Source organism: Pseudophryne corroboree, chromosome 5 (assembly GCF_028390025.1).
Source record: "Pseudophryne corroboree isolate aPseCor3 chromosome 5, aPseCor3.hap2, whole genome shotgun sequence".
In the NCBI taxonomy this organism is placed as follows: Eukaryota; Metazoa; Chordata; class Amphibia; order Anura; family Myobatrachidae; genus Pseudophryne; species Pseudophryne corroboree.
The window spans coordinates 297,066,079-297,089,799 of record NC_086448.1 but is presented as its reverse complement, the minus strand read 5'-3'; the positions used below and the strand labels follow the sequence as shown (position 1 = coordinate 297,089,799).

The 23,721-nt window shown below is 48.6% G+C and overlaps 1 protein-coding gene across 6 annotated transcripts in view; it reads right to left on the bottom strand.

Moving 5' to 3' along the window:
* EZH2 (enhancer of zeste 2 polycomb repressive complex 2 subunit) overlaps positions 1 to 23,721 on the bottom strand; it is a 328,928-nt gene that overhangs the window by 88,835 nt on the left and 216,372 nt on the right. For 5 of the 6 annotated variants that reach the window (XM_063922429.1, XM_063922432.1, XM_063922427.1 and 2 more), the window contains 2 exons: positions 4,739 to 4,894; positions 4,552 to 4,657 (listed from right to left, as the gene is read on the bottom strand). In XM_063922429.1, the coding sequence (XP_063778499.1) occupies positions 4,552 to 4,657; positions 4,739 to 4,894 (262 nt within the window). The remainder of the gene's footprint in view (positions 1 to 4,551; positions 4,658 to 4,738; positions 4,895 to 23,721) is intronic. The other variant, XM_063922428.1, reaches the window with a different exon arrangement.

The window sequence follows — 23,721 nt, the reverse complement described above, 5'->3', positions numbered from 1 at the left end:
CCATCCCCAAATAATTCCTCCCCTTTATAAGGCAAAACTTCCATGTGCCTTTTGGAATCTGCATCTCCAGTCCACTGGCGAGTCCATAAGCATCTCCTAGCAGAGATAGATAGTGCACTTACTTTAGATGCCAGCCGGCAGATTTCCCTCTGTGCATCTCTCATGTATAAGACTGAGTCTTTGATATGGTCAATTGTTAACAGGATCGTGTCTCTGTCTAGTGTGTCAATATTTTCTGACAGGTTATCTGACCATGCAGCGGCAGCACTGCACATCCAAGCTGACGCAATTGCTGGTCTGAGTATAATGCCTGAGTGTGTATATACAGACTTCAGGATCGCCTCCTGCCTTCTATCAGCAGGTTCCTTAAGGGCGGCCGTATCCTGGGACGGTAGTGCCACCTTTTTTGACAAACGTGTGAGCGCTTTATCCACCCTCGGGGGTGTTTCCCAACGTAACCTATCCTCTGGCGGGAAAGGGAACGCCATTAGTAATTTCTTAGGAATCACCAATTTCTTATCAGGGGAAGCCCACGCTTCTTCACACACTTCATTTAATTCATCTGACGGGGGAAAAACTACAGGTAGTTTTTTCTCCCCAAACATAATACCCTTTTTTGTGGTACCTGGATGTAAATCAGAAATATTTAACACCTCTTTCATTGCCTCAATCATGCAGCGAATGGCCTTAACGGGCATTAAATTTGACTCATCGTCGTCGACACTGGCGTCAGTATCCGTGTCGACATCTACTTGTGCCACCTGAGATAACGGGCGTTTTAGAGCCCCTGATGACTTTTGAGACCCTTGGACCGGCACGAGCTGAAGACTCGGCTGTCCCACAGTCGGCATGTCGTCAAATTTTTTATGTAAGGAGTCTATACGTGCACTCATTTCTTGCCATAATACCATCCACTCCGGTGTCTGCCCCGCAGGGGGTGACATCTCTGCTAAAGGCATCTGCTCCCCCTCCACATCATTATCCTCCTCAAACATGTCGACACAGCCGTACCGACACACTCCACACACACAGGGAATGCTCAAATAGAGGACAGGACCCACAAAAGCCCTTTGGGGGGACAGAGTAAGAGTATGCCAGCACACACCAGAGCGCTATATATATACAGGGACTAACTGAGTTATGTCCCTAATAGCTGCTTATACTGTATACAGTGCCAATTTAGTGCCCCCCCTCTCTTTTTCCCTCTTACTGTATTGTAGAAATGCAGGGAAGAGCCAGGGAGCTTCCTTCCAGCCGAGCTGTGAGGGAAAAATGGCGCCAGTGTGCTGAGGAGATAGGCTCCGCCCCTTTTTCGCGGCCTATTCTCCCGCTTATTTTGGGATTCTGGCAGGGGTATTTACCTCATATATAGCCCCAGGGGCTATATATTGAGGTATTTTAGCCAGCCAAGGTGTTTTTATTGCTGCCTCAGAGCGCCCCCCCCCAGCGCTCTGCACCCTCAGTGACCGGAGTGTGAAGTGTGTATGAGGAGCAATGGCGCACAGCTGCAGTGCTGTGCGCTACCTTGGTGAAGACAGGATGTCTTCATGCCGCCGATTTTCCGGACCATCTTCCTGCTTCTGGCTCTGTAAGGGGGACGGCGGCGCGGCTCCGGGACCGAACATCAAGGCTGGGCCTGCGGTCGATCCCTCTGGAGCTAATGGTGTCCAGTAGCCTAAGAAGCCCAATCCGGCTGCAAGCAGGCGAGTTCGCTTCTTCTCCCCTTAGTCCCTCGCTGCAGTGAGCCTGTTGCCAGCAGGTCTCACTGAAAAAAAAAAAAAAAAAAAATTCTAAGACTATAACTTTCTAAGAGCTCAGGAGAGCCCCTAGTGTGCATCCAACCTCGGCCGGGCACGAAATCTAACTGAGGCTTGGAGGAGGGTCATAGTGGGAGGAGCCAGTGCACACCAGGTAGTCTAAGATCTTTCTAGAGTGCCCAGCCTCCTTCGGAGCCCGCTATTCCCCATGGTCCTTACGGAGTTCCCAGCATCCACTAGGACGTTAGAGAAATACTGTATGCAAAGCTAGAATGTATTTTATCATACATCTTCTGGTCTTACCAAGTTTTCTACTTTGTCTACACTTTCACAAGCCCCAAGAGATTCTCTGAGCTTTACACGGATGCATCCTGGTGAGTTAGCGCCCTTACCCAAGACTCATGGAACAGGTCAAGACATCCATGAACTCTGCGATCACATAGTAACTTCAAAGGGAGAAATCAGCAGACTCATAAGGGCAACTCCCAATACGCAAACGGGGTGTGGCAGGTATCGCTCACAGTCTCCCCAATCCGAAGTCACAAATGCCCGTAGCATCTGCTTCAGAGTTACATTAAATCTCTTGCACTGCCCATTCGTTTGGGGGTGATAGCGGGCGGTATGGAGGTGCCACACACCGAACCTTTACACAGGAGACACAAAAATGCCCCCTGGCTGGTGTCAGGATCATGAACATATCAATTCCTGTGTGAGAACCCCCAATAACTGTATAGTCCCCTAGGTCTCTTCATTTTCAGAGCACAGTTACCTGATCTTCCAGGTTGGTGGGAGATTCCTGGATGTTGTGGTATAGAGCCCAAACGAAGTAGATCCCCTGTGTACACGTCTAAAATGTTACAGCGTATCGTGGTCTTTGTGCAGAGCAGATGGATTTGGTTATTTTCCTTAGTCTCTCACAACTTTGCGGGGTGTCCACTCTCCCAGGGACAGTTTTGGGAAAATCACAAGGATAGTAGTGCCCCCCAAAGTGCCTGTAAGGTGTGTCACCAGTGTATTAAGCATATTTGAGAACGCCGCCCAAGGTGGCTCCTGATTGGTTACAGGAGCTGCGGACTGACTGGGAGATGTATGGCACATATTACACAGACTATCATTCAAAGCTTCCCCTTCAGGTGAATTCCTGGCGCATGCGCTGCATGATACAGGAGAGTCCATGGATTTCCGCCCTTTGTGTTAGGCATTTTAGTGAATGTAACCGCAGAGCGTATGAGTACGATACAGCCAGACAGAGTACAATACCTGCGAATAAATCCCCTAGTATGCGACAGCGTACACAGTACACACCAGCATCTAAAACTGGTACCATGTAAAAAGTGCATGTATGTATTTCACAAAGCCACAAATAGCACAACCTGTGCATGACTTCATATTGCAGCGTTCCCACCGGCCCAGCCAGATCCACAATCATTATAAAGTCAGGTCTGCATTGCTGCCAAGAGATTTGGCTGGAAACAAATCATGTCCACTAACAGCTGTGAGAGAGCAATTACCAGCCAGATAGACAAAAGACTTCCACCAAGGACACAAACTATAGAAAACCCAATTGTTCACCCCTCCCCTACCAGAGCAGGCTGCAATACAATGGCGACCAGCCAGTAGTAGTGTGGGACAAGTTAGCATACAGTACACTCCTCCATATAAACAACCCTGGTACACAATCACCTTTCTGGTTTTCAGCCCAGTCTGATCAACAGCAAAATGCAGATAAATATTTAAAACTAGACTAAGGTCAATCTCCTAACACAGTGACTGGAACACGATTTAATGGCGGGTCCCACCTGGGGGACCCTCTTACCTCCTCCCTTAGAAGCAGCCACACGATCCAGGAGAGTGTTTGTGGTGGTGTGCCTAGAAACCGGAGCGTCTCAGCCGCAAATAACCGGGAACAAAGCCAGCGGGAGTATGCGACGCTGCTGGGGAGGTGGTGAAGCCGCAGCACAGTATGTCACACTGACTTATGAAGTGCTGCAGCCCTTGAAGTCCTCTATGTAGCTTTTTCAGAGCTGCCTAGCGCAGCCCCAGTACCATCTCTAAAACTGAGCTCACAGTGCCTGGAGGCAGGGTTATATAGGGGAAGCCATGCAATGCATCCTGGGACAGTCTAAAGCTTTAGCCTATTGGTGCCTCTGGATCAAGATCCATCTCTACACCCCGATGTATTCCCTGTGGAACACAGTGTACCCTGCTGCAGAAACATATTTTGTTTAATTATTAGCTATTCGCTGTATTTCCCACACGCTGTTGTCCTCTCACTGAGCCGGTTGCCAACACCTGGCACTACCAGTGGTGGTAGTCGCCACATGATGTGTGATCTCTAGATGTCTTTGTTACTTCTGCAGTCATTTATTTCACTTGGCTGCCACTAATATTGTCAGGCCAGCTCACTGATATAGCGCTAATCTTTTATTTCATATTTATGCAACCACAGTACAAAAGATGCAGTAGCCCTTAGCCTAGCCTACTACCAAAAGCAAAGTGAAGATATCTAAAGGAAAGGCATCACATGCACAAATGGTAAAAGAACTTTGCTTAATACAGAGGTGAAATCTTGGGGTGCTCATATACAAAATGCACTCACCAACAGGGACAAACCCCACTTCAGGTAGCTTAGTCATTACAAACACAAAAACACGTTTTCTTTTAAATGTGGCTTGGTGTCCACCAGATTTCAGGAATGCTCCCATTATCAGAAAGAATAAAAGTAGTAATATAGAGAATGCTCTCTACTCAATTCTTCATTTGGTTACATACACATTCACATTACTGGTCTTACTTTTCTTTCAGCTCCTCTGTCGTCCCCTTATCTGGAAACATGGAGGATATAGCTTCAAATATTTTATCCGAAGGAAACTTGCGTGGCAGTCCCGACACCTTGTCTGCTAGAAAAAGTCACATGAAGTTTTATTTCTAGACACCTTGGCGGTTAAAATAAAGCCCAGAGAAATGTTTATTCAGCTTACCATCCATACTGTCTTCCTGATCCTTTACTTTATCATCCTGCTCATCATCCCGATTGTCATCTCCATCATCCTCATCATCGTCATCATCATAATCACTATACTGACCCAGGGCATTGACGAGCTCCACAAATATTTCATCATTAATAAAGCCGCACTCTGCAATAAAATACATCCAAGTACTAAAATGACATGTATCAATCTTGTGTCCCAAAGCAATCATTTGGGGGCATTAGTTGACAAGCTTTTCAAAAACAAGAAATGGATTAAATATGCTCCACAATTTAGTGGAAATAGAAACAAGCTATTACGCATTCAGACTCATGCTCCTATTATAGTGAATGGAGCCACGTACCCGTATTTGCTGGAATCACAGATGCCATAACAAGGATTATCTACTACAAGGGTGCATCTTAGTCTGCTTCAATAATAAAGCATGTTGTGCTATAATATAGTGTTACTGACTAATTAAATGCTGGTAGTTGTCCAGATGGCGCTATAGTACCATTAATAATGTGCATTGTCACATGCCTAAAAACTGCTTGGCTTGCCAGTTGTTCTTTACAAAATTGCGGATAAAAAACTTGATACATTTGTTCAAGGCAGATAGAGAAGGCATACAATGTGGGGGTGATTTTTTATCTATATAACATATAAATACAGATACATATTAAGATACTCAATGTAAATAATTTTCAGTGCATCTGCACAAATCTTAAGGGCCCTACACACTGGCAGATAAAATGCACGATATGAACGTTCTCGTTCATTAATGAACGAGAACTCGTTCATATCATGCAGCGTGTAGGCACCAATGATTAACAATGAGCTCCTTAATCGTTGGTGCACCGTCGCTTATGCATGCAGGCCAATATGGACAAGATTGTCCATATTAACATTAACAGAGTGCTATGGAGCCGTGTGACGGGGGGAGTGAAGAAACGTCACACACACCCCCGCCGCCGGGTCGCCCGAATCCGCCGTCGGGCAGCTCAGCGGCGGATCGGTAAGTGTGTAGGGCCCATTACTGTTCTGTTCATGTAGCATATTATAGTATTTTCATTAACATTGAGCCCTATGGGCACTGTTCCACTGGAGTCATGCGTACAGAATTATCTCAGCCTAGGAAACAGCATGACAGTGCCATTCAAAATATTTTAAAAATGACATAGAAACGAGTTTTATGGTAAGAACTTACCTTTGTTAAAACTCTTTCTGCGAGGTACACTGGGCTACACAAGGATAGACATAGGGGGTGTATAGTAGGATCTTGATCCGAGGCACCAACAGGTTGAAAAGCTTTGACTGTTCCAAGAATGCATAGCGCCGCCTCCTCTATATCCCCGCCTCCCTGCACAGGAGCTCAGTTTTTAGTTAACCAGCCCAATGCAGTAGCAGGAAAAGAGACGACAACGGTTAGTAGCCACATACACCACACTCTCACGACAGGAGAAGTGTCAGCGGCTTATGCCATACCAACCCAAAGAAGCTAAGTGCGTCAGGGTGGGCGCCTTGTGGAGCCCAGTGTACCTCGCAGAAAGAGTTTTAACAAAGGTAAGTTCTTAACATAAAACTCGTTTTCTGCTGCGGGTTACACTGGGCTCCACAAGGATATACATTGGGGATGTCCTAAAGCAGTTCCTTATGGGAGGGGACGCACTGTAGCGGGAACAAGAACCCGGCGTCCAAAGGAAGCATCCTGGGAAGCGGCAGTATCGAAGGCATAGAACCTTATGAACGTGTTACCGGAGGACCACGTAGCCGCCTTGCACAATTGTTCAAGGGTCGCACCACGGCGGGCCGCCCAAGAAGGTGCAACAGACCGAGTAGAATCGGCCGTACTGTGAGCAGGAGCTGACAGACCAGCCCTCACATAAGCATGTGTAATCACCATTCTAATCAATCTGGCAAGGGTCTGCTTGTGAGCAGGCCAGCCCCGTTTGTGAAAACCAAACAGCACAAAGAGAGAATCAGATTTCCTAATAGAAGCAGTTCTCTTCACATAGATACGGAGAGCCCGTACCACATCCAAAGACCGCTCTTTGGGAGACAGATCAGTAGAAACAAGTGCCGGAACCACAATCTCCTGGTTAAGGTGGAACAAAGAAACCACCTTGGGTAAATATCCGGACGAGTCCTAAGAACCGTCCGGTCACGGTGAAATATCAGATATGGGGAACTACAGGACAAGGCACCCAAATCCGACACTCTTCTAGCTAGGTGGTCAGAGTGAGGTAAAACGTGTTTAACCACCTTCTGACGCTTGAACCTATCTGGTTTCTTAGGAGGGACGAATGGCTATGGGTTCATCCGTAATCTGTAAAATTTACTTAATAGCCTCCAAAAGATCAGGAACATCCACATGTGAACCACCCTCCCCATCAGCAGTATCTTAGTCAGAATCTGTGGGGTCAGTGTAAGTGCCATCTTCATCAGACGAGGTGTCAGTGACAGCAGTGGATTGTGAGGAGATAAGAGCTCGCTTAGAGGACCCCTTGGGCTTAGGCGAGCGAGGGTCAGACTTTTTAGTAGTCAGGGACTGGTTCAATTTCTTCAACTGAGCAGATAAATCGTCCGCCCACGGCGGATTAGCTGCAGGGACCAAATGCGGTTGTACCGGCATAGGGGTGTTAATTTATTAACTAGCGTATGCAGAAGCGTGGAAAAAGCAGCCCACGGTGGGTCATTATGGACATCAGTTGCCACAGTTCCACTGGGGGGCAAGGAGCCCCCAGAACCAGAACCCACAGCTGCTATATTCTCCTCATATGGATCTGTGGCTTCAGCAACACCAGCAGTGTGTTCCGCCCCAGAACCGTTACCGTCAGAAGCAGACATGATATAACTTGCAGTATCAAGTAACACAGTACAATTGGCAGCAGCACAATACCTCTTACCCAAACCCTTGCGCAGTGTAGTCAGCACAAGCAGGGACACAGGAGAGATACGGTGACTAAAATCACAGAGAAATATAAGTATTAGAGTATATCTTGTAAATATCCTATTTTATTATAAGACCTGACGCACCAAGCCCCCTCAGGTTATAGAATATAGGGATAGCAAGTTGAGTGAGAGACACGAAATGGAAACCACTCCGCAAGCTAATGCACACACACATAGTCACAGTTAGACAATACATAGGTTATTACCAACAATAATACTGTACTGGACCAGCTGGTATAGCTATGTAGTCAAAAGATATAACACTGCACAGTAAGAACTGGATGTATATCACAGGGTACTTGTACCAGAGAACCCTGACTAAATGCACTCTTTCTTAACAAACACTGTCTAATAGGCACAGGAGGATTTGCCCAAGCAGTCCCAGGAACAGTGTAGCTGAGAGAAATGGCGCCCAGACACTGACAGGGAGTGAGGAAAAGACAGATATGCAGCTCAATGGCGGGAACATTTGCGGGAAATGGCGCCCTGGGGCTAGGGGAGGGGCTCCAGGTCTAAGCCTTATCCCCCCACTGGCAAAACCACCAGGTACTGTGGGCTACTATTAAAATAAGATTTTACTCACCGGTAAATCTATTTCTCGTAGTCCGTAGTGGATGCTGGGAACTCCGTAAGGACCATGGGGAATAGCGGCTCCGCAGAAGACTGGGCACAACTAAGAAAGCTTTAGGACTACCTGGTGTGCACTGGCTCCTCCCTCTATGCCCCTCCTCCAGACCTCAGTTAGGAAACTGTGCCCGGAAGAGCTGACACAGTAAGGAAAGGATTTTGGAATCCCGGGTAAGACTCATACAAGCCACACCAATCACACCGTACAACTCGTGATACTATACCCAGTTAACAGTATGAATAACAACTGAGCCTCACGAACAGATGGCTCATAACAATAACCCTTTAGTTAGGCAATAACTATATACAAGTATTGCAGACAATCCGCACTTGGGATGGGCGCCCAGCATCCACTACGGACAACGAGAAATAGATTTACCGGTGAGTAAAATCTTATTTTCTCTGACGTCCTAGTGGATGCTGGGAACTCCGTAAGGACCATGGGGATTATACCAAAGCTCCCAAACGGGCGGGAGAGTGCGGATGACTCTGCAGCACCGAATGAGCAAACTCAAGGTCCTCCTCAGCCAGGGTATCAAACTTGTAGAATTTAGCAAACATGTTTGAACCCGACCAAGTAGCAGCTCGGCAAAGTTGTAAAGCCGAGACCCCTCGGGCAGCCGCCCAAGAAGAGCCCACTTTCCTCGTGGAATGGGCTTTTACAGATTTAGGATGCGGCAGTCCAGCCGCAGAATGTGCAAGTTGAATCGTACTACAGATCCAGCGAGCAATAGACTGCTTTGAAGCAGGAGCACCCAGCTTGTTGGGCGCATACAGGATAAATAGCGAGTCAGTTTTCCTGACTCCAGCCGTCCTGGAAACATAGATTTTCAGGGCCCTGACTACGTCCAGTAACTTGGAATCCTCCAAGTCCTTAGTAGCCGCAGGCACCACAATAGGTTGGTTCAAATGAAAAGCTGAGACCACCTTAGGAAGAAATTGGGGACGAGTCCTCAATTCCGCCCTATCCATATGGAAAATCAGATAAGGGCTTTTACATGACAAAGCCGCCAATTCTGACACACGCCTGGCCGAAGCCAAGGCCAACAGCATGACCACTTTCCACGTGAGATATTTTAGTTCCACGGTTTTAAGTGGCTCAAACCAATGTGACTTAAGGAAATCCAACACCACGTTGAGATCCCAAGGTGCCACTGGAGGCACAAAAGGGGGCTGAATATGCAGCACTCCTTTAACAAACGTCTGAACTTCAGGCAGTGAAGCCAGTTCTTTTTGGAAGAAAATCGACAGAGCCGAAATCTGGACCTTAATGGAACCCAATTTTAGGCCCATAGACACCCCTGACTGTAGGAAGTGCAGAAATCGACCCAGCTGAAATTCCTCCGTTGGGGCCCTTCTGGCCTCACACCACGCAACATATTTTCGCCATATGCGGTGATATTGGTTTGCGGTCACCTCCTTCCTAGCTTTAATCAGCGTAGAGATGACTTCCTCCGGAATGCCCTTTTCCTTCAGGATCCGGCGTTCAACCGCCATGCCGTCAAACGCAGCCGCGGTAAGTCTTGGAATAGACAGGGTCCCTGCAGCAGCAGGTCCTGTCTGAGCGGCAGAGGCCATGGGTCCTCTGAGATCATTTCTTGAAGTTCTGGGTACCAAGCTCTTCTTGGCCAATCCGGAACCACAAGTATAGTTCTTACTCCTCTCCTTCTTATTATTCTCAGTACCTTGGGTATGAGAGGCAGAGGAGGGAACACATAAACCGACTGGTACACCCACGGTGTCACTAGAGCGTCCACAGCTATCGCCTGAGGGTCCCTTGACCTGGCGCAATATCTTTTTAGCTTTTTGTTGAGGCGGGACGCCATCATGTCCACCTGTGGCCTTTCCCAACGGTGTACAATCATTTGGAAGACTTCTGGATGAAGTCCCCACTCTCCCGGGTGGAGGTCGTGCCTGCTGAGGAAGTCTGCTTCCCAGTTGTCCACTCCCGGAATGAACACTGCTGACAGTGCTACCACATGATTTTCCACCCATCGGAGAATCCTTGTGGCTTCTGCCATCGCCATCCTGCTTCTTGTGCCGCCCTGACGGTTTACATGGGCGACCGCCGTGATGTTGTCTGACTGGATCAGCACTGGCTGGTGTTGAAGCAGGGGTCTTGCCTGACTTAGGGCATTGTAAATGGCCCTTAGTTCCAGAATATTTATGTGTAGGGAAGTCTCCTGACTTGTCCATAGTCCTTGGAAATTTCTTCCCTGTGTGACTGCCCCCCAACCTCGAAGGCTGACATCCGTGGTCACCAGGATCCAGTCCTGTATGCCGAATCTGCGGCCCTCTAGAAGATGAACACTCTGCAGCCACCACAGCAGCGACACCCTGGCCCTTGGAGACAGGGTTATCAGCCGATGCATCTGAAGATGCGACCCGGACCACTTGTCCAACAGATCCCACTGAAAGATCCTTGCATGGAACCTTCCGAATGGAATTGCTTCGTAAGAAGCCACCATCTTTCCCAGGACTCGCGTGCAGTGGTGCACCGACACCTGTTTTGGTTTTTGAAGGTCTCTGACTAGAGATGACAACTCCTTGGCCTTCTCCTCCGGGAGAAACACTTTTTTCTGTTCTGTGTCCAGAACCATCCCCAGGAACAGTAGACGCGTTGTAGGAACCAGCTGCGACTTTGGAATATTCAGGATCCAGCCGTGCTGTTGTAGCACTTCTCTAGCTAGTGCTACTCCGATCAACAACTGTTCCCTGGACCTCGCCTTTATAAGGAGATCGTCCAAGTACGGGATAATTAAAACTCCCTTTTTCCGAAGGAGTATCATCATTTCGGCCATAGCCTTGTTAAATACCCTCGGTGCCGTGGACAGACCAAACGGCAACGTCTGGAATTGGTAATGACAGTCATGTACCACAAATCTGAGGTACTCCTGGTGAGGAGAGTAAATGGGGACATGCAGGTACGCATCCTTGATGTCCAGTGATACCATGTAATCCCCCTCGTTCAGGCTTGCAATCACCGCTCTGAGCAATTCCATCTTGAACTTGAACCTTCTTATATAAGTGTTCAAAGATTTTAAATTTAAAATGGGTCTCACCGAACCGTCCGGTTTCGGTACCACAAACATTGTGGAATAGTAACCCCGTCCTTGTTGAAGGAGGGGTACCTTGATTATCACCTGCTGAGAATACAGCTTGTGAATCGCCTCCAGCACTTCCTCCCTGTCCGGGGGAGCTGTCGGCAAGGCAGGATTTGAGGAAACGGCGAGGGGGAGACGTCTCGAATTCCAGCTTGTACCCCTGAGATACTACCTGTAGAATCCAGGGATCCACCCGTGAACGAGCCCACTGGTTGCTGAAGTTCTTGAGACGGGCCCCCACCGTACCTGGCTCCGCCTGTGGAGCCCCAGCGTCATGCGGCAGACTTAGAGGAAGCGGGGGAGGACTTTTGTTCCTGGGAACTGGCTGTATGTTGCAGCTTTTTCCCTCTACCTCTGCCTCTGGGCAGAAAGGACGCGCCTCTAACCCGCTTGCCTTTCTGGGGCCGAAAGGACTGTACCTGATAATACGGTGCTTTCTTTGGCTGTGAGGGAACATGGGGTAAAAATGCTGACTTCCCAGCTGTCGCTGTGGAAACGAGGTCCGAGAGACCATCCCCAAACAACTCCTCACCCTTGTAAGGCAAAACTTCCATGTGCCTTTTAGAATCTGCATCTCCCGTCCACTGCCGAGTCCACAATCCTCTCCTGGCAGAAATGGACATTGCGTTTATTTTAGATGCCAGCCGGCAAATATCCCTCTGTGCATCTCTCATGTATAAGACTGCGTCTTTAATATGCTCTACGCTTAGCAATATAGTGTCCCAGTCTAAGGTATCAATATTTTCTGACAGGGAATCTGACCACGCAGCTGCAGCACTGCACATCCATGCTGAAGCAATAGCTGGTCTCAGTATAATACCTGAGTGTGTATAAACAGACTTCAGGATAGCCTCCTGCTTCCTATCAGCAGGTTCCTTTAGGGCGGCCGTGTCCGGAGACGGTAGTGCCACCTTCTTTGACAGGCGTGTGAGCACTTTATCCACCCTAGGGGATGTCTCACAACGTGACCTATCCTCTGGCGGGAAAGGGTACGCCATTAGTAACTTTTTAGAAATTACCAGTTTCTTATCGGGGGAAGCCCACGCTTCTTCACATACTTCATTTAATTCATCAGAAGGGGGAAAAACCACTGGTAGTTTTTTCTCCCCAAACATAATACCCTTTTTTGTGGTACCTGGGGTAATATCAGAAATGTGCAACACATTTTTCATTGCCATAATCATGTAACGGGTGGCTCTATTGGAATGTACACTAGTCTCATCATCATCGACACTGGAGTCAGTATCCGTGTCGACATCTGTGTCTGCCATCTGAGGTAGCGGGCGTTTTAGAGCCCCTGATGGCTTTTGAGACGCCTGGGCAGGCACGAGCTGAGAAGCCGGCTGTCCCACATCTGCTATGTCGTCAAACCTTTTATGTAAGGAGTTGACACCGTCACGTAATTCCTTCCACATGTCCATCCATTCAGGTGTCGACCCCGCAGGGGGTGACATCACATTTATCGGCCCTTGATCCGCCTCCACATAAGCCTCCTCATCAAACATGTCGACACAGCCGTACCGACACACCGCACACACACAGGGAATGCTCTGACTGAGGACAGGACCCCACAAAGTCCTTTGGGGAGACAGAGAGAGTATGCCAGCACACACCAGAGCGCTATATAATGCAGGGATTCACACTACACACAGTGATTTTTCCCCTATAGCTGCTAATATTACACAGATTGCGCCTAAATTTAGTGCCCCCCCTCTCTTTTTTACCCTATGGAGTCTGGAAACTGCAGGGGAGAGCCTGGGGAGCGTCCTTCCAGCGGAGCTGTGAGGGAAAATGGCGCCAGTGTGCTGAGGGAGATAGCTCCGCCCCTTTTTTGGCAGACTTCTCCCGCTTTTTTATGGAAAGTTATGGCAGGGGATTTTACACATATATAGTCTAAATGACTATATTATGTGGTAATTTGCCAAGTAAGGTACTCTTATTGCAGCCCAGGGCGCCCCCCCCCCAGCGCCCTGCACCCATCAGTGACTGGAGTGTGTGGTGTGCATGGGGAGCAATGGCGCACAGCTGCAGTGCTGTGCGCTACCTTAATGAAGACCGAAGTCTTCTGCCGCCGATTTCCAGGAACGTCTTCTTGCTTCTGGCTCTGCAAGGGGGACGGCGGCGCGGCTCCGGGACCGGACGACCGAGGCTGGGCCTGTGTTCGATCCCTCTGGAGCTAATGGTGTCCAGTAGCCTAGAAGCCCAAGCTAGCTGCAAGCAGGTAGGTTCGCTTCTCTCCCCTCGGTCCCTCGTAGCAGTGAGTCTGTTGCCAGCAGATCTCACTGAAAATAAAAAACCTAATTTATACTTTCTTTTCTAGAAGCTCAGGAGAGCCCCTAGTGTGCATCCAGCTCGGCCGGGCACAAAATTCTAACTGAGGTCTGGAGGAGGGTCATAGAGGGAGGAGCCAGTGCACACCAGGTAGTCCTAAATCTTTCTTAGTTGTGCCCAGTCTCCTGCGGAGCCGCTATTCCCCATGGTCCTTACGGAGTTCCCAGCATCCACTAGGACGTCAGAGAAAATGGCTTTAAGAGAAAACCTGACCTGCACCCATGCCCTGGTGATCTAGTGGGATTGCCTGTAGTGCCACAGTGTCCACCGCCAGCGCGCGCGGCCCGCCTTCCACTGACCGCACCGGATCGCGATAAAGTACGGATCCCGCAAGTGGTACCCACTCACCACCTCCCGAAGCGCGGCCACGCGATCCCGGAGAACCCTCGTCATGTGTGCCTGGCCATGGAAGAAAACCGGAGCCTCCTGCTGTAGTTACCCGGCAACCAGGGCTCGGGAGTGTACAGCGCCGCTGGGGAGAGATGGAGCTGCAGCAGTGAATGTCAAAACACATATACACACTGCTGCTGCCCTTGAAGTCTTCACTTTTCTTCTAAAAAGCTCTTCTCAGGGCTGCCCAGCGCAGCCCCTCTGTTATGTGCCTGCTATCTGCGGCACCAACTACAAAACTGAGCTCCTGTGCAGGGAGGCGGCGTTATAGAGGAGGCGGCGCTATGCATTCTGAGAACAGTCAAAGCTTTTCAGCCTGTTGGTGCCTCAGATCAAGATCCTACTCTACACCCCCTATGTCTATCCTTGTGGAGCCCAGTGTACCCCGCAGCAGAAAATAAGATTTGAAACCTACCGGTAAATCTATTTCTCGTAGTCCGTAGAGTATGCTGGGACTCCGTAAGGACCATGGGGATAGACTGGCTCCGCAGGAGACATGGGCACTTTAAGAAAGACTTTGACTCTGGGTATGCACTGGCTCCTCCCTCTATGCCCATCCTCCAGACCTCAGTTAGAGAAACTGTGCCCAGAGGAGACGGACAGTACAAAGAAAGGATTTTTGTAATCCAAGGGCAAGATTCATACCACCCACACCAATCACACCGTATAACGTGAGAAATTCTACCCAGTTAACAGTATGAAAAACAACATAGCATCAGTCCAAGACCGATGAAACTATAACATAACCCTTATGTAAGCAATAACTATATACAAGTCTTGCAGAAGTAATCCGCACTTGGGACGGGCGCCCAGCATCCTCTACGGACTACGAGAAAAAGATTTACCGGTAGGTTTAAAATCTTATTTTCTCTAACGTCCTAGAGGATGCTGGGACTCCGTAAGGACCATGGGGATTATACCAAAGCTCCCAAACGGGCGGGAGAGTGCGGATGACTCTGCAGCACCGATTGAGCAAACAGGAGGTCCTCCTCAGCCAGGGTATCAAACTTGCAAAGGTGTTTGACCCCGACCAAGTAGCAGCTCGGCACAGCTGTAGTGCCGAGACCCCTCGGGCAGCCGCCCAAGAAGAGCCCACCTTCCTAGTGGAATGGGCCTTAACCGATTTTGGTAACGGCAATCCTGCCGTAGAATGCGCCTGCTGAATCGTGTTCCAGATCCAGCGAGCAATAGTCTACTTTGAAGCAGGGCCGCCAACCTTGTTGGCTGCATACAGGACAAACCGTGCTTCTGTTTTTCTGATCCTAGCCGTTCTGGCCACGTAGATTTTCAAAGTCCTGACCACATCAAGGGACTCGGAATCCTCCAAGTCACGCGTAGCCACAGGCACGACAATAGGTTGGTTCATATGAAAGGATGAGACCACGTTAGGCAGGAATTGAGGACGGGTCCGTAATTCTGCTCTATCCATATGGAAAACCAGATAGGGGCTTTTATGTGATAAAGCCGCCAATTCCGAAACTCGCCTAGCCGAAGCCAAGGTTAACAACATGACCACCTTCCAGGTGAGATATTTCAACTCCACTGTCTTAAGTGGTTCAAACCAATGTGACTTAAGGAAACTTAACAACACGTTAAGGTCCCAAGGCGCATCCGGAGGTACAAAAGGAGGCTGAATATGCAGTACTCCCTTCACAAAAGTCTGTACTTCAGGTAATGAGGCCAATTCCTTTTGAAAGAAAATGGATAAGGACGAAATCTGAACTTTTAATGGAGCCTAATTTTAGGCCCAAATTCACTCCAGTTTGTAGGAAGTGAAGAAAACGGCCCAGGTGGAATTCTTCCGTAGGAGCATTCCTGGCCTCACACCAAGAAACATATTTTCTCCATATTCGGTGATAATGTTTAGATGTCACGTCCTTCCTAGCCTTTATTTGCGTAGGAATGACCTCATCCGGAATACCTTTTTCCGCTAGGATCCGGCGTTTAACCGCAATGCCGTCAGACGCAGCCGCGGTAAGTCTTGGAACAGACAGGGACCTTGTTGTAACAAGTCTAGCCTTAGAGGAAGAGGCCACGGATCTTCTGTGAGCATTTCTTGCAGATCCGGATACCAGGTCCTCCGTGGCCAATCTGGAACAATGAGAATTGCTCTCACTCCTCTTTTTCGGATTATCCTCAACACCTTGGGTATGAGAGGAAGAGGAGGAAACACATATACCGACTGGAACACCCACGGTGTCACTAGGGCGTCCACAGCTACCGCCTGAGGGTCTCTTGACTTGGCGCAATACCTTTGTAGCTTTTTGTTGAGACGGGATGTCATCATGTCTATTTGGGGTAGTCCCCACCAACTTGCAATCTGCGCGAAGACTTCCTGATGAAGTCCCCACTCTCTCGAATGCAGAGCGTGTCTGCTGAGGAAGTTTGCTTCCCAGTTGTCCACTCCCGGAATGAACACTGCTGACAGAGCACTGACATGATTCTCCGCCCAGCGAAGAACTCTGGTGGCTTCCGCCATTGCCACTCTGCTCCTTGTGCCGCCTTGGCGGTTTACATGAGCTACTGCGGTGATGTTGTCTGACTGGATCAGAACTGGTCGATTGCGAAGTAAGATCTCCGCTTGACGTAGGGCGTTGTATATGGCCCTTAGTTCCAGGATGTTGATGTGAAGACAAGTCTCTTGACTTGACCAAAGTCCTTGGAAATTTCTTCCCTGTGCGACCGCTCCCCAACCTCGGAGGCTCGCGTCCGTGGTCACCAGGATCCAGTCCTGAATGCCGAACCTGCGGCCCTCTAGAAGGTGAGCACTGTTTAGCCACCACAGGAGAGATACTCTGGCCCTGGGGGACAGGGTGATCCGCTGATGCAATTGCAGATACGACCCGGACCATTTGTCCAATAGGTCCCATTGGAAGGCCCTTGCATGGAATCTGCCGTATGGAATGCCTTCGTATGTTGCCACCATCTTTCCCAGAACTTGAGTGCAATGATGTACTGACACTTGTTTTGGTTTCAACAAGTTCATGCCTAGAGTCATGAGTTCCTGCGCTTTTCCCTTTGGAAGAAAAACCCTTTTCTGGTCTGTGTCCAGAATCATGCCCAAGAAGGGCAGACGAGTTGTAGGATTCAGCTACGACTTTGGAATATTGAGAATCCAGCCGTGTCGCTGTAACACATTCAGTGAAAGTGATACGCTGCTCAGCAACTTCTCCCGTGATCTCGCTTTTATGAGATCGTCCAAGTACGGGATAATTGTGATACCCTGCTTGCGCAGGAGCACCATCATTTCGCCATTACCTTGGTGAAAATTCTCGGGGCCGTGGAAAGCCCAAACGGCAACGTCTGAAATTGGTAATGACAATCCTGTACCGCAAATCACAGGTATGCCTGATGAGGAGGATATATGGGGACATGCAGGTATGCATCCTTTATGTCCAGAGATACCAAAAAATCTCCCCCTTCTAGGCTGGCGATGACCGCCCTGAGTGATTCCATCTTGAACTTGAACCGTTTTAAGTAAAGGTTCAGGGATTTTAAATTTAAAATGGGTCTGACCGAACCGTCCGGTTTCGGAACCACAAACAGAGTTGAGTAGTACCCCTGCCCTCTTTGAAGCAGGGGAACCTCTACCACCACTTGTTGCAGACACAATTTGTGAATCGCATGTAACACTATCTCCCTTTCCAGGGTTTGTTTCGGTAGGGCCGATTTGAAAAACCGGCGAGGAGGCACTCTTCGAATTCCAGCTTGTAACCCTGGGAAACAATTTCTATTGCCCATGGATCCACCTGTGAGTGGACCCAGACGTGGCTGAACAGTCGAAGACGTGCGCCCACAGGCGCTGACCCCCTCAGGGGAGCCCCAGCGTCATGCGGTGGATAAGGCAGAGGCCGGGGAGGACTTCTGTTCCTGGGAACTAGCTGTGTTGTGCAGCTTTTTCCCTCTGCCCTTACCTCTGGCAAGAAAGGACGATCCACGTGCCCTTGTTTTTATTGGAAAGAAAGGACTGCATTTGATAATGAGGCGCTTTCTTAGATTGTGAGGGAATATATGGCAAAACATTTGATTTACCTGCCGTAGCCGTGGAGACGAGATCCGAGAGGCCCTCTCCGAACAATTCCTCACCCTTGTAAAGCAACAACTCCATATGCCTCTTTTAGTCGGCATCACCTGTCCATTGCATATTCTACAGGACACGTGTAGCAGAAATCGACATAGCGTTGACTCTAGAACCCAGTAGACTAACGTCCCTTTGGGCATGTCTTATATATATATACATACATACATACACACACACACACATACTAGGGACAATAACATGGTATCCTTATCTAGGGTTTCAATCTACGCTGATAAGGTATCTGTCTACGCTGCTACAGCGCTATAAACCCATGCCGACACAATCGCCGGTCTGAGTAGTGTACCAGAATGTGTGTAAATGGACTTCAAAGTACTTTTACTGCATGCTATCCGCAGGATCCCCGAGGATAGCTGTAAAGTCAGCGCTATCTTTTTGGGTAAACGTGTCAATGCCTTGTACACCCTAGGGGAAGATTCCCATCGTATCCTGGCCCCATTAGGGAAAGGATACTCCCTGAGAATTCTTTTTGGGAAGCTGCAGCTTCTTGTCTGGAGAAGCCCGCTCTTTTTCTTCATGAGAGGAGGGAAATTTACCTCAGCTTTCTTCCCCTTAAACATGTGTACCCTCGTGTCAGGGACAGATGAGTCATCAGTGCTATGCAAAACATCTTTTATTACAACAATCATATATTGAATACTTTTCTGACAGTTTTGGCTGTACTTTGCATTATCGTAGTCGACACTGGAGTCAGACTTCGTGTCGATATCTGTGTCTATTATTTTGGATAGTGAGCGTTGTGAGACTCTGAAGGTCTCTGTGACATAGGGACAGACATGGGTAGATTCCCTGTCTGTTCTCTAATCTTTTGTGTAATAAATTCATCTTAGCACTTAATTTCATATATCCAATCAGGCGTCGGTGTTGTCGATGGAGACACCACACACACACACATTTGCTCCATCTCCTCCTTAGGAGGGCCTTTTACCTCAGACATGTCGATACACACGTACCGACACACCACAACACTCAGGGAATGCTCTTCTGAAGACAGTTCCCCCACAAGGCCCTTTGGAGAGACAGAGAGAGAGTATGCCAGCACACACCCCAGCGCAATATGACCCAGGAAAAAATAAGATTTTACTTACCGGTAAATCTATTTCTCGTAGTCCGTAGAGGATGCTGGGGACTCCGTAAGGACCATGGGGAATAGACGGGCTCCGCAGGAGACATGGGCACTTTAAGAAAGCTTTGGATTCTGAGTGTGCACTGGCTCCTCCCTCTATGTCCCTCGTCCATACCTCAGTTAGAGAAACTGTGCCCAGAGGAGATGAACAGTACGAGGAAAGGATTTTTGTAAATCTAAGGGCAAGATTCATACCAGCCACACCAATCACACCGTATAACTTGAGATATTCTACCCAGTTAACAGTATGAAAAACAACATAGCCTCGGTTCAAACCCGATCAACTATAACATAACCCTTATGTAAGCAATAACTATATACAAGTCTTGCAGTAGAAGTCCGCACTTGGGACGGGCGCCCAGCATCCTCTACGGACTACGAGAAATAGATTTACCGGTAAGTAAAATCCTATTTTCTCTAACGTCCAACAACATGACCACTTTCCAAGTGAGGTATTTCAACTCTACTGTTTTGAGTGGTTCAAACCAAGGTGACTTGAGGAAACTTAATACCACGTTAAGGTCCCAAGGCGCCACCGGAGGTATAAAGGGAGGCTGAATATGCAGCAAGCCTTCACAAAAGTCTGTACTTAAGGAAGAGAAGCCAATTCTCTTTGAAAGAAAATGGATAAGGCCGAAATTTGAACCTTTATGGACCCTAATTTTAGGCCCAAATTCACTCCCGTTTGAAGGAAGTGAAGCAGACGGCCCAACTGGAACTCCTCCGTAGGAGCAGTTCTGGCCTCACACCAAGAAACATATTTTCGCCATATACGGTGATAATGTTTAGACGTCACGTCCTTCCTAGCCTTGATCAGGGTAGGAATGACCTCCTCCGGAATCCCTTTTTCCGCTAGGATCCGGCGTTCAACCGCCATGCCGTCAAACGCAGCCGCGGTAAGTCTTGGAACAGATAGGGCCCCTGCTGCAGCAGGTCCTGCCTTAGAGGAAGAGGCCACGGATCTTCTGTGAGCAACTCTTGCAGATCTGGATACCAAGTCCTCCTTGGCCAATCTGGAACAATGAGGATTGTTCTGACCCTTCTTATTCTTATTATCCTCAACACCTTGGGTATGAGAGGTAGAGGAGGAAACACATAGACCGATCTGAAAACCCAAGGTGTCACCAGAGCGTCTACCGCAACCGCCTGAGGGTCTCTTGACCTGGCGCAATACCTCTTTAGCTTTTTGTTGAGGCGGGACGCCATCATGTCTATCTGAGGCAGACCCCACCGATCCGTGATCTGTGTGAAGACTTCTTGATGAAGTCCACACTCTCCCGGATGCAGGTCGTGCCTGCTGAGAAAGTCCGCTTCCCAGTTGTCCACCCCCGGGATGAACACTGCTGATAGTGCGCTTACATGGCCTTCCGCCCAGCGTAGAATCCTGGTCGCCTCTGCCATGGCCACTCTGCTCCTTGTGCCGCCTTGACGGTTTACATGAGCCACTGTCGTGACATTGTCTGACTGAATCAGAACCGGTGTGTTCCGAAGCCATTCCTCCGCTTGGCGTAGGGCGTTGTATATGGCCCTCAACTCCAGGACATTGATGTGGAGACCAGTCTCTAGGCTTGACCAGAGACCCTGGAAATTTCTTCCTAGTGCGACAGCTCCCCAACCTCGGAGGCTCGCGTCCGTGGTCACCAGAACCCAGTTCTGAATGCCGAACCTGCGACCCTCCAGGAGGTGAGCACAGCGCAGCCACCACAGGAGAGACACTCTGGCCCTGGGAGACAGGGTGATCCGTTTTTGTATGTGTAGATGGGACCCGGACCATTTGTCCAATAGGTCCCATTGAAAGGTCCTTGCATGGAACCTGCCGAAGGGGATGGCCTCGTATGAAGCCACCATCTTCCCCAGAACCCTCGTGCAATGATGCACTGAAACCTTTTTTGGCTTCAATAGGTTCCTGACCAGTCCTAATTCTGTGGTTTTGCTGGGGTGCGCTCCCTGGATCACTACGGGTATTAGTCCTTTGTGTGGAAAGGAAAAACTCTCCGCACTGGATAATTGATCAGCAGTACTTCCTTGGTACAGTAAAGCACGATGTCCTCAAGGAAAGAAACAATAGATAGTGAAGTTCCGTAGGGATCAGTTTGATTATCAAAAATTTCAATCACATAGGAGTATAATGTAAAGGAAATTTTAATCCGCCTCAGTGTGGCGGACCTACGTACCGGACTTAGTGGGGTGTCTACAGTGCCCACCCAATTACGCTTGTAGTATCCCTTCCTTTGTCCCGCAGATTCAAATAAGGTTCTTTCCTAGTCCACCTTTATCTCTCCATCCAGATAAAGGATTTTCTTGGGTAGGAAAACAAAATCAATATATAGTGAAGTATTGCTTGAGTTCAAATATAAAATTAGTTTATTCAATAAAGTGCAGAAAAGGTACTCGTTAAAAAGCTAGACGTCTAGATCAAAAAACAGCTTAAAATCCACCACAGATTAGTGGACCCACGTACCAGAGGTTGTGGGGTGTCACAATGGCCCACCCTAACAGCGTTTGCAATGTAGCTCCCCGGGGTATATAGCAGCAATCAGCGTGTTCCCTCTGGCTCCAGTAGGTCCCTCCAATCAGTCACCAACGCGTTTCTGCCCTCAGGGGGCCTTTCTCAAGGTGTGTGGTGTATGCTATATGGTGGGTCTATTTAAACCCCACAGTGTGCCCTGATTGGAGGAGCCCTGGCCGGTTCAAATTCTCTTAAAAACATAATAGTTTCCAATATTATTTGCTAGCTGGTTACAGATACACTTTCAAAACTGTTCCCTTCAATTGGTAACATACTTTGGTGCCATAAACGAGTTATTCAAAAGTTTTATAGTTTCGGCGTGCGTTCCACGGCCGGAGGAACGCACGCCGCTTCCTCCACTTCCGGGCACCATCCACTTCCGGGCGCGTGCGTTCCACAGTCCGTGAAACGCACGCCGCTTCCTGTTTAAACCGGAAGTGCCGCGTATAGCGCTGCGGGTCCGTGATAGAGGTCTCAGAATCCTGGATGTCACAATAATTAGTATTCCAAACATAGTAAAGCATGTATAAATATGGAGATGCAGATAGTAAATACAAAAGACATATAGAGAACGAAATGTAAATATAAAAAGTATATACCGTATATACTCGAGTATAAGCCGACTTTTTCAGCACTTTTTTTTGTGCTGAAAAAGCCACCTCGGCTTATACTCGAGTCAGTGGCAGTGCAGTGTGACAGGCAGAGCAGTGTGAAGGAGGGACACGGAGCGCACAGCGCGCGCCTCTCCTGTGTCCCTCCTGCATCTCCGGCGGCAGCGGCGGGTCTATTAAAGGAAGTACCCGTTCGTGACCTCTGATCACGAACCGGCACTTCTTTAATAGACCCGCCGCGGCCGCCGGAGATGCAGGAGGGACACAGGAGAGGCGCGCGCTGTGCGCTCCGTGTCCCTCCTTCAGCAGACAGCGCGGGATCGACGGAGGGGTAAGTAACAGGCGCTGGGGGAGCATATTTGGCACTTGGGGAGGGGGCATATCTGGCAGCATGAGGGGCATATCTGGCAGCATGAGGGTCATATCTGGCAGCATGAGGGGCATATCTGGCAGCATGAGGGGCATATCTGGCAGCATGAGGGCATATCTGGCAGTATGAGGGCATATCTGGCACATCTGGCACTGTGGGGCATATGTGGCAGCATGAGGGCATATCTGGCACATCTGGCACTGTGGGGCATATTTGGCAGCATGAGGGCATATCTGGCACTGTGGGGCATATTTGGCAGCATGAGGGCATATCTGGCACATCAGGCACTGTGGGGCATATCTGGCAGTATGAGGGCATATCTGGCATTGTGGGGGCATATCTGGCAGTATGAGGGCATATCTGGCACTGAGGGCTGTGTACGGCTAGAGCTGCATTTCCCACCCTAGGCTTATACTCGAGTCAATAAGTTTTCCCAGGTTTTTGTGGTAGAATTAGGTGCCTCGGCTTATATTCGGGTCGACTTATACTCGAGTATATACGGTAAATATATATAGGAATACCCTAAAACATTAAAACATTCAATTTCATGTAAAACACATATAAACATGGAGAAAGGGTATAAAAACTCATAAAAACCACTTTACTTCGAAATCCATATTTAGCCCTTTTGGATTAAGAGTACCCATTTCATAAATAAGTCTCATTTCTGTTTGGGCTAAAATTTCTTCTCCATTATTCCGTCTCCAATGGTTTTGAACAGTTTTAATCCCTATCACGTTGGTTAAACCCTCACACTTACTATTATGGACTGATTTAAAATGGTTAGATACAGAATGGGTGATGAGCCCCTTTTCTATATTTCTAACGTGCTCCGCCCATCTTATTTTTAGAGACCTACTAGTACGTCCAATATAT